The sequence below is a fragment of the Megalopta genalis genome, chromosome 3, assembly GCF_051020955.1.
Source record: "Megalopta genalis isolate 19385.01 chromosome 3, iyMegGena1_principal, whole genome shotgun sequence".
NCBI lineage: Eukaryota > Metazoa > Arthropoda > Insecta > Hymenoptera > Halictidae > Megalopta > Megalopta genalis.
In genome coordinates this window covers 13,835,159-13,849,752 of record NC_135015.1, presented here as the reverse complement: position 1 = coordinate 13,849,752, position 14,594 = coordinate 13,835,159, and the positions used below count along the sequence as shown (strand labels likewise).

The 14,594-nt window shown below is 32.9% G+C and overlaps 3 protein-coding genes across 5 annotated transcripts; 2 read left to right on the top strand and 1 right to left on the bottom strand.

Moving 5' to 3' along the window:
• Nucleotides 1-583: 583 nt before the first annotated feature.
• Nucleotides 584-3,283, top strand: LOC117229583 (protein arginine methyltransferase NDUFAF7, mitochondrial). 2 transcript variants are annotated; one of them, XM_033486138.2, is made up of 5 exons: nt 584-1,876; nt 1,969-2,076; nt 2,151-2,432; nt 2,503-2,616; nt 2,709-3,283. In XM_033486138.2, the coding sequence occupies exons 1-5, from the start codon at nt 1,568-1,570 to the stop codon at nt 3,201-3,203; spliced, it is 1,308 nt and encodes a 435-aa protein (XP_033342029.2). In that variant the 5' UTR covers nt 584-1,567; the 3' UTR covers nt 3,204-3,283. The 2 variants fall into 2 exon arrangements, with proteins under 2 accessions (XP_033342029.2, XP_033342031.2); XM_033486140.2 differs by having other exon boundaries at nt 588-1,880.
• Nucleotides 3,249-14,308, bottom strand: LOC117218307 (CWF19-like protein 2). Of its 2 annotated transcripts, XM_076520138.1 has the most exons (12): nt 13,793-14,308; nt 12,249-12,397; nt 6,039-6,494; nt 5,552-5,956; nt 5,003-5,479; nt 4,805-4,925; nt 4,596-4,735; nt 4,457-4,522; nt 4,081-4,386; nt 3,859-4,014; nt 3,588-3,770; nt 3,249-3,511 (listed from the first exon to the last, which is right to left on the bottom strand). In XM_076520138.1, exons 3-12 carry the CDS (start codon nt 6,150-6,152, stop codon nt 3,374-3,376), a joined length of 2,106 nt encoding a protein of 701 aa, XP_076376253.1. In that variant the 5' UTR covers nt 6,153-6,494; nt 12,249-12,397; nt 13,793-14,308; the 3' UTR covers nt 3,249-3,373. The 2 variants fall into 2 exon arrangements, with proteins under 2 accessions (XP_076376253.1, XP_033322496.2); XM_033466605.2 differs by lacking the exons at nt 12,249-12,397; nt 13,793-14,308 and having other exon boundaries at nt 6,039-6,172; nt 6,307-6,477.
• Nucleotides 6,496-13,129, top strand: Oseg6 (intraflagellar transport protein Oseg6). Its single transcript, XM_033486135.2, has 20 exons — nt 6,496-6,653; nt 6,753-7,053; nt 7,242-7,621; nt 7,700-7,910; nt 7,987-8,099; nt 8,166-8,583; nt 8,694-8,927; nt 9,009-9,134; nt 9,213-9,510; nt 9,567-9,765; nt 9,847-9,944; nt 10,014-10,296; nt 10,378-10,606; nt 10,677-10,929; nt 10,995-11,455; nt 11,522-11,618; nt 11,702-11,908; nt 11,979-12,265; nt 12,346-12,422; nt 12,494-13,129. Exons 2-20 carry the CDS (start codon nt 7,039-7,041, stop codon nt 12,612-12,614), a joined length of 4,107 nt encoding a protein of 1,368 aa, XP_033342026.1. The 5' UTR covers nt 6,496-6,653; nt 6,753-7,038; the 3' UTR covers nt 12,615-13,129.
• Nucleotides 14,309-14,594: the final 286 nt, after the last annotated feature.

The window sequence follows — 14,594 nt, the reverse complement described above, 5'->3', positions numbered from 1 at the left end:
TGTGATAGACCACGTGCCGACGGAACATCATTCCCGCCATTTTGAGTGAAGCCAAGCTGACTACAAGCGAATCAGCGAACAGATATGTACTGAACATAAGCAGTGAGCCACACTTATTTTTATTTCCCATAGTCACTTGTATTTCTACAGGGTGGGGTGAAAATGGGGGGGGGGGGGTTCCTCAGGTTATTTGAAGCAGCTTGGTTGTTTTTAAATGTCATGAAATGTGAAAGAGAGCAAATAAAACTGCCGGACAGTAATGAGGAGCAGTTATTTAAGACATTGTTCAATGAAATAGGGGGAAAACGTTGAATCGATATAAGCTATAATGCTAATGCTCATACAGAATGTTCCACAATTATTTTAACAGCCGAAAATGAGGGGTAGCTGAGGTCATTTGAAGTAACTTTTTCCTTTGCGAAGATGCAATCTGCGGCTTTGTTTACGAGTTATTAACGGAAAACACTGATCAATGAGTGGTGACGGCGCGAAGTTCGAGAGCCCGCGGCACGAGGCTTTGACAGATGGTCGGGACGGACTCGAGCCGCGTTCGAAGTATTGAACAAATCACGAAGCGAGAACTTTCCGGATTTTTTTTACTACGTAACAGTGACATTTTTAAGAAAAACGCTGTTCACCTTTACTTTTGAACGTTTGAAGAATATTTACTAATTTTTCGGACCCGAAATAGTAATTAATTTAACCGTGACGGTCGTTTTAATTTTCTAGTGTGCATGACACCTTGTGTGTAACATATGAAATTTTTAAGCAAGGTGTACAGTGAAGATTAACAAAGTACGTAAATGATATTTTAATTTAAATAATTCCGTATCCGAACACAGTTCAACGAATGATTCGCAAAGCTAATTTAATAAATAATAATCGTGTTAAAGGACGTAAGGGATATGTTTGTTAGAGAAATGTGAAGAATATTATCAATAAGATACTCACTCATATCAAGGTTATGTCAAGGTTATGTGAAGGTCATGTCAAGATCATGTCAAATTAGTATATTATCTTCAGACTTTCTAAAGTAAAGGTGAACAGCGTTTTTCTTAAAAATATCATTGTTACGTAGTAAAAAAAAATCCGGAAGTTCTCGCTTCGTCATTTGTTCACTACATCAAAGCCTCGTGCTGCGGGCTCTCGAACTTCGCGCCGTCACCTCTTATTGGTCAGTGTTTTCCGTTGATAACTCGTAAACAAGGCCGCAGATTACATTTTCGCAAATGAAGAAGTTACTTCAAATGACCTCAGCTACCACTCATTTTCGGCTGTTAAAATAATTGTGGAAAACCCGGTATAAATATAAGCTGTCATGAACATTATTTTGGAAGCATTTAAAACTAAAATAGGAACGACAAAGAATAATTATTGCAACTTCTATTTATCGAATTGCAATGATGGGTTTATATCTTCGACTAACTTCGCGTGTACCGTCGGCCGACTTGAGTGAATCGAAATTCCGAGCTCTTATTCCTCTAAAATCTTTTAACGCTTTCAGCTTCATAACCTATAAATTCCAGTTGAATTTTTAAGTATTAAAGCATTTGGGATAATATTTAAAATGTCTGGAACATTTCGGAAATGTATGAAGAATTATGGATTTTTAAAAAGAAGAGTGTTATTAAATTGTCAAAAGACAAATTATTTAGTTTCTATGTCACACTATTCATCACGTTCAAATGAAGAAGAGTTACCAAATCTTTATCGACATTTACATTCGAAAATCGTAGCATGTGGACCTATTACTATTGCTGAGTATATGAGAGAAGTATTAACTCATCCAACTGGAGGTTATTACATGAATAGAGATGTTTTCGGAGAAAAAGGAGATTTTACAACATCTCCAGAAATCACACAGTTATTCGGGGAAGTATGTAAGTTTTATTCAAAGTCCCCAAATAATAGCATATTTCAATTTTATTCATAATTCTTCTAAAAAAGATTTCCATGTACATTTTTCAGATGATTGCAGTTTGGATAGTGTATGAAAAAATGAGAATTGCTAAATGTCCCTTCCAAGTTGTTGAGCTAGGTCCAGGTAGAGGAACTTTAATCAAAGATATATTACGGGTATGTTTTTAACATTAAAAGTAAGTGTATAAAATTTACTGATTTCTTTGTAAAGATATATGTTTATAACACAGGTATTCAAGCAACTGCACATTTTAAGCGACATGTCAGTACACTTGGTGGAGATTAGTCCTGCTTTATCATTAATTCAAGCAAATAACTTATGTAAAACAACTAAAGAACATAATATTAAAGCAAGCGAGTCCAAACAGAATATTGTCACTTATTATAGAGAGGGTGTTACAGAAGATAATGTAAATATATATTGGTATTATTCAATTAAGGATATACCTAAAGAGTTTAGTATATTTTTAGCACACGAGTTTTTTGATGCTCTGCCAATACATAAGTTTCAGGTATTTAAAAGATGAAATAGTATTAAAATCATATGAGTATGATTTGTAAATGAAACTTATCCAACTTCAGAGAACTGATAAAGGATGGAACGAAGTTTTAGTAGATATAATTGAAGGATGTAAGGAAGAAAAATTTCGTTATGTATTATCCAATGTACAAACGTCCACTATGCTTTATATCTCTGTAAGTATTTTAAATTTTACTATGATTATGATGTAAATAATGTTACAAGCAATTAACATCCATTTAAACAAACATTTTGTTATTATTTTTAGAATGACGAAAAACGAGATCATGTAGAAGTCAGCCCACAAACACTTGCTACAGTAAAATATATAGCCCAATACTTATTGGAATGTGGTGGATTTGCTTTAATTTGTGATTATGGACATAATGGCGATAAAACAGATACATTTCGCGCATTTTCTCAACATAAACAACAAGATCCACTCTCACATCCAGGAACTGCAGATTTAACAGCAGATGTGGATTTTTCAATGATAAGCAAGGTTGCAGAAAAAGATGACAAGCTGATAACATTTGGACCAATAACTCAAGCAAGTTTTTTGAAAAATATTGGGATTGATATACGGTTACAAATACTTTTACAAAACACATCAAAAGAAGCTAAAGAACGTTTAGAATCTGAATATCATATGATAATAGACGAAGATAAGATGGGGAATAAATTTAAATTTTTATCTCTATTTCCTTCTGTCTTGAAAGATTATTACCAGAAATTTCCAGTGACGGGATTTTGTGATAAATGAAAAGGATGAAATGTAAGATATAACAGTGAAATGTCTAATTTACAATTTCAATAAAATAAAATAATATTTATTTGCATTAATATTTGTACAGATATCATTATCAAATTCACATTTCAGTTTTAAACACGAATCTGTAATTTAGTACCATGTATTAATATTGCTGAATTACATCAATTCACTATTGTGCAATCAAACTTTTTCCAAGTTTCCAAAAATTTCAGTACTTTTTCTCGTTGTCGATCGAAATTTTCTCCCTTCGGTTTACGCCATACATCATGATTTAAATCTAACATTCCACCAATAATCTCCTGCAATAAAAAGCAAAAAATTGTTTTCTTAGATAACCATATTGTCTTCCTTAGGTGTATTTAATAAAAATATTACCTTTGCAAAAGTTTTTGGAAACATATTTTCATCTTCTATGACATGCGCATATCCCTTGTCGATTTCAAATTCAACCATGAAATAAGATAAACCATTTGGTATGGCTTGTCTTACGTCCTTGCGTTCTAAATTAATAACTTTCTTGTTCATAGACCACTCTGTTTCGCATTCCAGTAATGCTTTCTGTATACAAAATTATGATAAATATTAATAAAGAATAAAGATTAATTTAATTAAATATGTTTTATTATATATTTTTGCTATATCTTGCCTTGAAGTAAATAGGAATTAATTCACCAATTTCTTTTGGTAAGGGTACACATTCTAATTGCATGTGTAGAAATTTTTGACGACTTTTATAAACTTCATAGAACACCGGATACTTATTCTCTTCCGCAAACATGTTATATAAAGCTTGTTTGAATACCTGAAAGTATTATCTTGATATAATCTTTATGCAATCATAAGGATTTCAGAATTATGTGTATTATACCTTTAATCTTCTCCAAATATCTTCATCTAATTGCAATTGACATGCAATATGCTGTACTGGCGTGATTATACAATGTCCTTCAATTAAAGAAGTGTATGTAGGAAGACTTAAACAAATTTCAGAGTCCATTGCAACAATCATATGTTTTAACATGTATTTCGAATCGATACACCAATGACAAGTATCCAAACTTTTTGACAAACGTTTGTCTTCCTTAATGGCAAGCAAACGATCTTTCTCATCTTGTTTCGAATTCGATTGAACTCGCGTAATTTGTTCTTCAAATATTTCATCCATGTTCATGTTCTGTAAATTTATATACTTATTAATATTGTATAGAATAATATTAAAAAGAATGCTTTACTTATCTGCATACCTTAGAAGCAATTTTGCTAAATATCGCATCATCTTCGTTCGTGGATCTTCCTTTCTCTCGTTGGAACTAAACCAATTTATTATTTTACTTGTCTATAGCATTAATAAATTTAATTGGTTTATTTATATAAACTACTTACCAATTCTTTCAATGAATATTTATCATCGTCGAAATAATGCAGCACCCTTTTCCCTGAATTGTGAGTTTGTACAGATCTTTGCTTATTATTTCCTAAAGAATCTGTAGACTGACTCCTACGCTCCAGTGGTCTTGTAATACCTGTTGATAAGGATCGCTCATTAACGAATCTTTGCCTCCGAGTAAAAATTCATTGTCTTTTATATATACCTTTAATATCAGTTCTTGTAAGAACTACATTTTGGTCTTTTCCTGACTCGTTCAATTGAATAGAATTTGTTGCAAATTCTCTAGCTTTTTTCAATTGACATTTTAATTCAGCAACGAGTTTCTATAAAAATATAAAAATTTTTATTATTTATCAATACTTTCTGTATATACAAGTATCAAAATTTGGTACAAACGTACAGTATCACCCATTATTTCTGCTTTAACAATTTTTGCCCCTAATTTATTTAGATCTGATTCTGTTACAGTATTCATTTCTTTGTTACTTATGTTATCTACATTGCTGTTGTATTTAACACCAGTGACCTTCGATTCAGAAACTTTTAATGGAGTATCTTCAGTTTTATCTGATGTCTTTACTTTTTGCCACCTTTTTGTAGTTGAATAATGTGTATTGTACGAAGTATTAGCAGAATAATCATCATCTATTGGTCTTTTATAAACCTGCTTACGCTTTTCATGATATACATTAGCCTGTGTACTGTCTTGTTCACTTTGATTTCTAGATTTAGACTTATATTTTTCAGGTCTCTCATAATCACGTTCTTCAAGCTTATATTTTTCATTATATCTTACATTGTCATTTTTTAATTTGTAATTGTTTTTTGATGCCTTTCCTTCTGCTTTCTTTATCATTGATTGAATAACATCTAAAGACTAAATCCGTAATACAAGTTTATTAACACTGTTTCCATAATATCTCGAAAATAAATAATAATCTATACTTACACCCCACCTATGAGCAGCAATTTCTTCTAAAGATTTTCCCTCTCTTTCTGCTTCTTCTTGTGCGCGTCTAAGACTTTTCTTAAGCCAACTTGCATCTATTTCAGTTTGGTCTGTATTTGATTTCATTGAATCTACATTAGGTAAACCATTTCCATCATTCTTCCAATATGGATTTAACTCTTTCTTGCTTTGCCCCAATTTGTCTAAATCACATTTATCTGAATGTTTGTCTAAGTTAACAGATCTTTTATCATTGAAGACGCAAGGAAATATACTGTTCAGATTCATCCAATCCTCTCTTTTACAAGATTTTTCTGTCTTTGTTGATGTAGGTACATTTTGACTCATAGCCTCTGATTGAACTACAGACTTTTCGACCCATTCCTGTTCAATATTACTATCATCCTAAAATTTAATTACCTCTTTCAAACATTACCTTTGTAAAGATTAGGTGCTAGAACATAAATAAACAGTACTAAATACTCACATCACTTGAATTTAATGTATCGTGCTTCTTTTGCTTTTTATGTTTCTTCTTATCTTTTTTCCTCGATTTCTTATTTTCATATATAGATTTGCATTTCTCCTTCTTATGTTTCATTTTTTAAATATTCATTAATACTGTAATCGAAAAATCTATGTGCAATGCAGTCTATATATCCAGAACGATTCTAGCACAAGCACTCCGACACAATTTATAAGCATCCGATTTCTCATTCGTGTTTTGATGAGCATATGATATTAACTTCACTTACATATTGTGTACTGAGAGAAGAGACCACAAGCGCGATAAAGTGAGATGGCCTAGGTTTATCGTCCGTGTAGACACTACATAGAGCTCGCTAGTAAACTAACTGCGCGGAACTGGATGCGCATTAAAATGGTGGGGATAAAAACGCTCGGAAAGTAGAGTGTAGAGATTGCTCGCGATGAGGCGGCAGTACTGCAATTGATGTACATATGTAAGTAGAGTTCGCTACTAGCGTACAGTGCGTATGTATGTACATATGTGTACATATGACAATGTACATCATAGATCTGATGCTAGAATGCCAGGACCAGGACGCTCAGGGACAGTCATGAACCTTATGTACACGCACGTGTATGTATTGTACTTATATTCATACATTGTACATACATTTTCTACAAGGTCGTCAATTGAGAACATATCAGAAAAATAAACTGTATGCATTGTTCATAGGAATCTTTCCTACTCCCATTAAAATAATTTAAATTTACCGCCATATTATCAATAAGTGGCACGATCTATCACCGACCTATCACAATGAAGCGTCATATAATTTAAAATTGATTGAAAGGCTACCTAAACATAAACAACATGGCAGATAAGACGGAGGCAATAATACACGTAAAAAATAGAAGCTAATGAATCGATATTTCAACTATGCGCCGTCGCAATATTCTTTTGTGCGATTAGGTGTTTAGCTTTTACGATTACACCGTTAAAAATTTTTACCATTAAAAATATGTCGACTGAGAAGGTAGGTTATGTGTTATCAAACTTCTTTTAGCAAATATTTTTTTTCTTTTTACTTAATTATCGCAAATGACATATGAAACTGTTATTACGAGATTGTTCCTAATATTTACATATTTTAAATCGAAATTGCAATGAGGATAAACTTGCTTAATTTGGAGGATTACACAATTATAAAATTGTTATATGCAGGTTCTGTACCAACTATATCAACCTCATGGATCTGGTACAGTGTTTATCTCTTGGCGACCAGGCAATAGTACCCATTTAGCAACCACGGGCTATGATTCCTCAGTTGCAATTTTCGATAGACAAGGTGATCTGCAAGAGCGCATTCACATTTCTGGTTTGTGTAATGGATTTGGATGGGATTCTGATGGAGATCTATTGGCTGTTATATCACAAAATTCTTCTGCTATTGTATTATGGGATGCTACAACTGGAAAAAAATGTCAAATAGACGCTGGTGTAAGGGACAGCTTGACATGTATAATGTGGGCAAAGAGGACTTGCTTATTAGCTGTAGGGACACAGAAAGGAAATTTAGTTCTTTATGACCATATAAATGCCAAGTATGAACACTTTCCTTATGATTAGAACATTGCTACACATTCTTTGAGCAGTGAATACAGTAATTTATTAATTCCTAGACGGACACCGATTCTAGGAAAACATAAAAAACGTATAACATGTGGTGCTTGGTCTTATGAAGGACTTCTGGCTCTTGCCAGTGAAGACAAAGCTTTAACTATTAGTACAAGCGATGGAGATACACGTCGTGAAATCCCTCTCCAGGGTGATCCATCAGACATTCAGTTCAATGAAATGAAGATGGATCACAGAATCGGGGGTGAAAATACAGTATGATTCTTTTTTAAATTAGTATATAAAATCTATCTATACATATACAAGATATTAATTTCCTATTATCCATTAGATATCCCTTGTTATTAACAAAACCACTTTATTCTTGTACAATATTTTGGATCCAGAAAACCCCATTGAACTAGCTTTTCAGAAACGCTATGGTTCTATTGTTACATATAAATGGTAAGGTAACACATAATAGATTAAAATAAATTACACTAAATTCTTCTTAAAAGCAGTTTTTTTTAGGTATGGAGATGGTTATATCTTAGTAGGTTTCGAAACTGGATATTTTACAGCAATTTCCACGCATATAAAAGAAGTAGGACAAGAGCTATTTCAAGTTAAAAATCACAAAGATTCGTTAACCGATTTGGCTATAAGTCAAACAATAGGAAAGATCGCAACGTGCGGTAGTAACATCATAAAGATACATAATTTACAGAATTTAGAAGAAACTGAAAAATTAATAACCGTCAGCAACGAAACAGGAATTAGTAAAATTGAATGGTCCATGGATGGATCCATGATAGCAACTGTGACTTACTCCGGAAATGTGTTAGTCTATTTAATACAAATTCCAAAACTGTTTAGCGTTTGCGGTAATAAAATTGCATTGCTTACTAGTTTGACTGAAGTAGCTGTACATCTCTATACCTTAGACAAGGTACATAACACTCATCTATTCATTGAAAAATCTAAATTACTAGAGTATGAGCAATATATGTATATGTGTATGTGTATATGTATATATATATATCTGAAACTGTTCAACAGGATAAGTCAGAACCCATAATGATTAATACCATCATAGAACCGTCAGTATTGGCAATAGGCCCAACGCATGTAGCAGTGGGTTTAAATAATAGAGCACTGCTTTGGGACATATCGGAAAATCCGTACGACACTACAGTACACGTTGAAAGGGATTATCTTGCAACTATAGACAGTATACGACTGAATGAGACCTACGTCTCTGTTTTATTTGATGGAAAATTACAGTTGCACTCGGTAACAAGTACATTAAATTGAATATAGATTTAATATCTATATATTATTGATAGATCGAGTGTTAACACATTATTATTACAGATAAAAGTAAATCAATCGCTAACCAAGGAGGGAAGAGACACAAAAATGTTTCCAGATTTAAATGATTCGGATTGCAGAATAACATGCCATGCCCTTAGTTCGGACTTTTTAGTCTATGGAAATGATGTAAGTTGCTTAATATTAAAATTCCGGATATTGTTATTTTGACTTATTTTGACTAATTTACATTCATTGTATATTTAGATGGGTCACATAATCTACTTTTGTCTGGAACTTTTCAATCAGTGCACAGAGCATATACACAATAACGGTATAAAGGAGATTTATTTAGACGCAAACGGGACACAATTGTGTTTCATAGATAATAAATCCGACGCTTACATGTATAATCCTATGCAAGAGATTGTTTTTCAAATTCCCGATTGTCCGGATTGTATGCAAGGAATAATATGGGATCAGAATATTTTAGAACGCAATATATTTGCCGTATACAATAAAAACATTCTCATCACGTACATATTTATAAAATATTTCATCGAAGGTGAGCTCGTTTTAAGGCAAACATTTCAAAAATATTGAAACACGTTTTCCAAACAGGTACAAAAATTGAGAAGATAAATACAACGAAGTTGCCATCCGAAACGATACCATTGTTATTATACTCTGGTGAATTAACATTAAGTTCGATAAGTAATAAACTGATTCAAATCACGTTATCTTCTCACGAAGAAGCAGGAAATATTGTAGAGCCAACGAAACTGAAAGAAGTTTTAGAAAATCAAATTTCATGTAGACGGTAAAAATATTATTTGTTCATTGATAAATGATATATATATATATATATATATCATTTATATACATTTTCACCTCATTTTAGATTTGAGCAAGCGTGGAACACTTGCGAAAAGATTAATGAAAAAGAATCGTGGCTAAAATTGGGAGAAAGCTCGATTGCAAATTTGAACATTGATTTCGGTAAACATTCCTATCACATCTATAAATCATATAAATATTTATTACTGATTTGGTTACTTTGAACCGCAGCAATACGAGTTTATCGACATATAGAAGTTGCCTCGATGGTGTGGGCATTACAAAACATGGAGAACATAGATGAATTGCCATTACTATCTGGTCACGCGTGCATTTTACTAGACGACTATAATCAGGCAGAAAAGTTTTTCCTACAATCTACTGAGCCAGTACAAGCATTATATCTAAGAAGAGATTTGATGCAATGGGAACAAGCATTGAACTTAGCGCAAAAGCTCAAACCCGATGAAATTCCTTATATCGCTAGGGAATACGCCCAACAATTGGAATTTACGTAAGAACTTCGCATCCGTTACATACGTATAATATAATTAATTAATATAATATAATTGTATTAAAAAATTGGTTACTGTAGGGGAAATTATCCTAAAGCATTATCGAACTATGAACGAGGATTGGTAGATACAAATAGCTCATCGCTTATGACTGCTTATAATCCACATCATCGCAACTTGTGTCTTGCCGGGATTGCCAGGATGTCTATTCGATGTGGAGATAGTAGAAAGGGTGTGAGCATAGCTATAGACAATGAGAGTTCAAGACAGTTGCGAAAGGAATGTGCAGAAATATTGGAATCAATGAAGGTACATGAACGTACAATGGAAATATGCGGACACTTGTTTTATGTATATATACATACCTCTATTTTTATAGCAATTCAGTGAAGCAGCACTGCTGTATGAGAAAGCTGAGTACTTCGACAAAGCAGCATCCGCATATATAAAACTAAAGAATTGGCAGAAGGTGGGGCAACTGTTGCCACAGATATCATCTGCCAAAATTAACATACAGTATGCTAAAGCTAAGGAAGCTGAAGGCAAATACGAGGAAGCAGCCAAGGCATACGAGACCGCGAAAGATTTTGAAAACATAATTAAGATTAATCTGGAACATTTGAACAATCCTGGTAACTCAATTTTTAATCTGTTTGCCAATGTTCAGTGTAAGAAATTATTATTGAAACATTTACAGCACGAAGCGTGGAGGTAGTGCAACAAACGAAAAGCGTGGAAGGCGCAAAAATGGTAGCGAAATATTTTCAGAAAATGAACGACTATAATTCAGCGATCAAGTTTTTGATTTTATCGAATTGTCACGACGAGGCTTTCCAATTAGCCAATCAACATGGAAAAATGGAATTGTATGGAGAAATTCTGATAAACACGGTCGACGATGACAATGCGCGAAAGGAAGATTTTAAAAGCTTAGCCATGCACTTTGAATCTCAGAAAAACAATTTGTTGGCAGGAAAATATTATTTTCATGCGAAGGAATATCAAAAGGCGTTACGACATTTGTTGAAAGCTGCTCAATTAATGGCAGACGAAAACGAAGTTTTGTCATTAGCTATCGACACAGTTGCTTCTTCGAAAGATGATAAACTATCAAATCAAATGATAGACTTTTTATTGGGCGGAGATGGATTGCCAAAGGTAATTGCATAATTTTGAATCTCTGCTATGTAAAAATGTAATAATTACATTTGTGTAATTTGACAGGATCCTAAATACTTGTTCCGATTGTACATGGCTATAAAACAATATAGGGATGCTGCAAAAACAGCAATTATAATAGCGAACGAAGAACAAATTAATGGTTTGTTTCTAATGTACATAATGTACATCGTATACATGTAATATATAGTTCTATAAAATCTTTTTAAATAATTTTTTAAACAGGAAATTACAGGAATGCACACGATGTATTGTTTAGTATGTATCAAGAATTGAAGAGAAACAAGATTACTATACCATTAGAAATGCAGAATAATTTGAGACTTTTACATTCATATATTCTGGTTCGGCTGCACGTAAAGAAAAGCGATCATTTGCGTGGTGCTCGCATGTTGATAAGAGTAGCCAATAATATTTCAAAGTTTCCATCACGTTAGTAGAATAATATGATATAATTTATACCGCAAAAGCTGCTAGAAGATAATATAGATAATTATTTTAGATATTGTTCCAATATTGACGTCTACCGTAATAGAATGTCAAAGAGCAGGATTAAAGAATGCGGCATTCAATTTTGCTGCCATGTTAATGCGTCCCGAGTACAGGAATCAAATTGATGCTAAGTATAGTAAAAAAATTGAAGCAATCGTTAGAAAACCACCGAGATCGAAAGATAACGAGGACGAAGATGAACCTCTAACTCCATGTCCATATTGCAAGAGTAAACTTACCGAGACTGAGATCACCTGTGATAAATGCAAAAACACGATACCTTTTTGTATAGCTACAGTTAGTTTCTTCGTCAACTAGTCTGCTAAACTTCTTGCACGAAGTTGTATGTTGTATGTTTAATTGCGGAATTTTTTTAGGGACGACATATAGTCGAGCATGACTTCACTGCGTGTCCTCAATGTGATTTCCCTGCCATAAAAAGCGAATTTTTAAGGTACACTCATATATACATATATTACATAAATTATCATAAAATCGCTAAATCTATTCGCTTTATCGCATTAGAATAATTGAGACCGAAGGAGTATGCCCGATGTGTTCGGAAAAAGTAGATGTTAACATGGTCTCCTCCTCTCTAAACATTCGTCCCTATCTGGATTTTCAAGATGAGAAAGCTTCGTCGTAAACGTTACCGCTTGTAATTTCATTTACAACGGATTCGGAGCAACACTTCTAGAATAATATTTTGGTCCTTTTTTTATAAGAGTATATCATGCATTTTACATGAACTAGATAGGTGTAACTCAGTACAAGTGTTTACAATATAAGTATTGAATTAGCCTTATAAAATGGTGCCGTCCAATATAAGTACAACGCAATTAAGTACAAGTAGTTTATTACATATATTGTACACGGAGTTGGGCATTGGGCAATAACTAATTAAAATTTCTAATGCGTTTAATGTTTATAATTGAAAAGAATTAATCATGATTAAATCGACGATTAAATAACTAATTTAATCATAAATCAAATTGATGTTTAAATGTCTATTTGAATTGTAATTGTAAATCGTTAACTGCATTAATCATTTCCCAACTCCAATTGTAGACTAACTATGCAGATTATATACAAGTCAACTAGAGCACGCATTGTAGGGGTGTAATATGTTGATAGCGTCTTCAATAAACTAGTCTCAAGCAATTAATTTTTTATTCAATTCTACCATCGCTACCGCATCTAAATTAATTAATTTATTAACATCAAGTGTGTTTTTGGCATAATGTATTTCGCAGGGAGACCTGTTTCGTAACCTTAACGTGAAGACTATACGTTTCATAATTAACTTTCTCTCCCCGTAGAAGGTACATGTAAACTACGGACTACGATAACTTAAAGATGTTGCAAATCCACAATTTCGTGAACGGTAACTTAAATCTGGAGCGTTCGCAAAACCGTTATGTCACATAAAAGCGACATCTACATGACAAACTACTATTGTACGTACACTTTACTCATCAAGATTCCTGCACACAAACTTACACTACATGTACGTAAAGAATAACAGCACGGCATGACTTTGAAAAATTGGAATTAAGTGATGACACGATCGAATTTATGACTAGGGAAGCAAGAGAACCGCCAACCTGCATAAAATCCAATTTATAACACAGTTTCCACGCTACTGTGAAAATCCTTAATTCAATTAGATTGATTTAGTTAAATCACAACAATTTCCTACGAACACGGAATACAAGCTACAACAGTAATGCGCAGATTGCTATTCGAAAATCTTTAAATTAGCAATTTTTTATTCACTACACTTCGAATCGAAAATATTGAAGACACGTATGAATTGTTCCTTACGTTGGAATTTTTATCAGATCTCTTCAAATTGATGAATTATAACATCGGTATCAAAATTAAATATTTGCGGCGCGTGTATATTTATCGTAATGATTACGACATAGTTCGATAAAGCTTTATCCGCTATCACATGTATATTGAGATTGTTGAAAACGTTTAAGTTTATACAATATATAGGCTAAGAATATGAAAAGTCACGATAGTTTCCGAATTAATCAGCTTTTTGTATGTAAAGTACATGAGTAAGTAAAAGAATTAACTGCTCCTGTGTGAGTAACACTGTACTAGCGTAGTGTTAGTGCGTGTCAAAACATACAGTATTCTCCAAAAGAAATTGCCTTCATGCAAAATGATCAGTGCTTCATCTTTAACATTTTTTTCAAAATTTCACTCTGTGTATTATGAGTTGTACCAGGAGCAGGTTGTAAAAATAAATTTAGCTTAAAAAGACTGTAATCTGGAACAAGACTGTAATCTTCAACAACCTACTACAGAGTACATAGTAACTACACCATGACTTTCGGATAACCTTAAAAAACCGAAATTTTGATTCAAGGTTATCGGAAGGTCATAACATAGTAAGTCGTTGGATTCACTTTGACGGTAGCTATAACTCTGTAAAATCCAGAATAAACGATATCATTTTTAAAAAATCAATGCGACTTTGATTTTCTGTTTAGAAAACAATTTGTTGGAAATTTTTCAGATTCGGAGGACTAAAAGTTGAACAATTTTTATCCAAAATATTTCTTTGAGAAATTAATGAAAATATCAAACAAATGCTGATTTATTTTGGAGGATA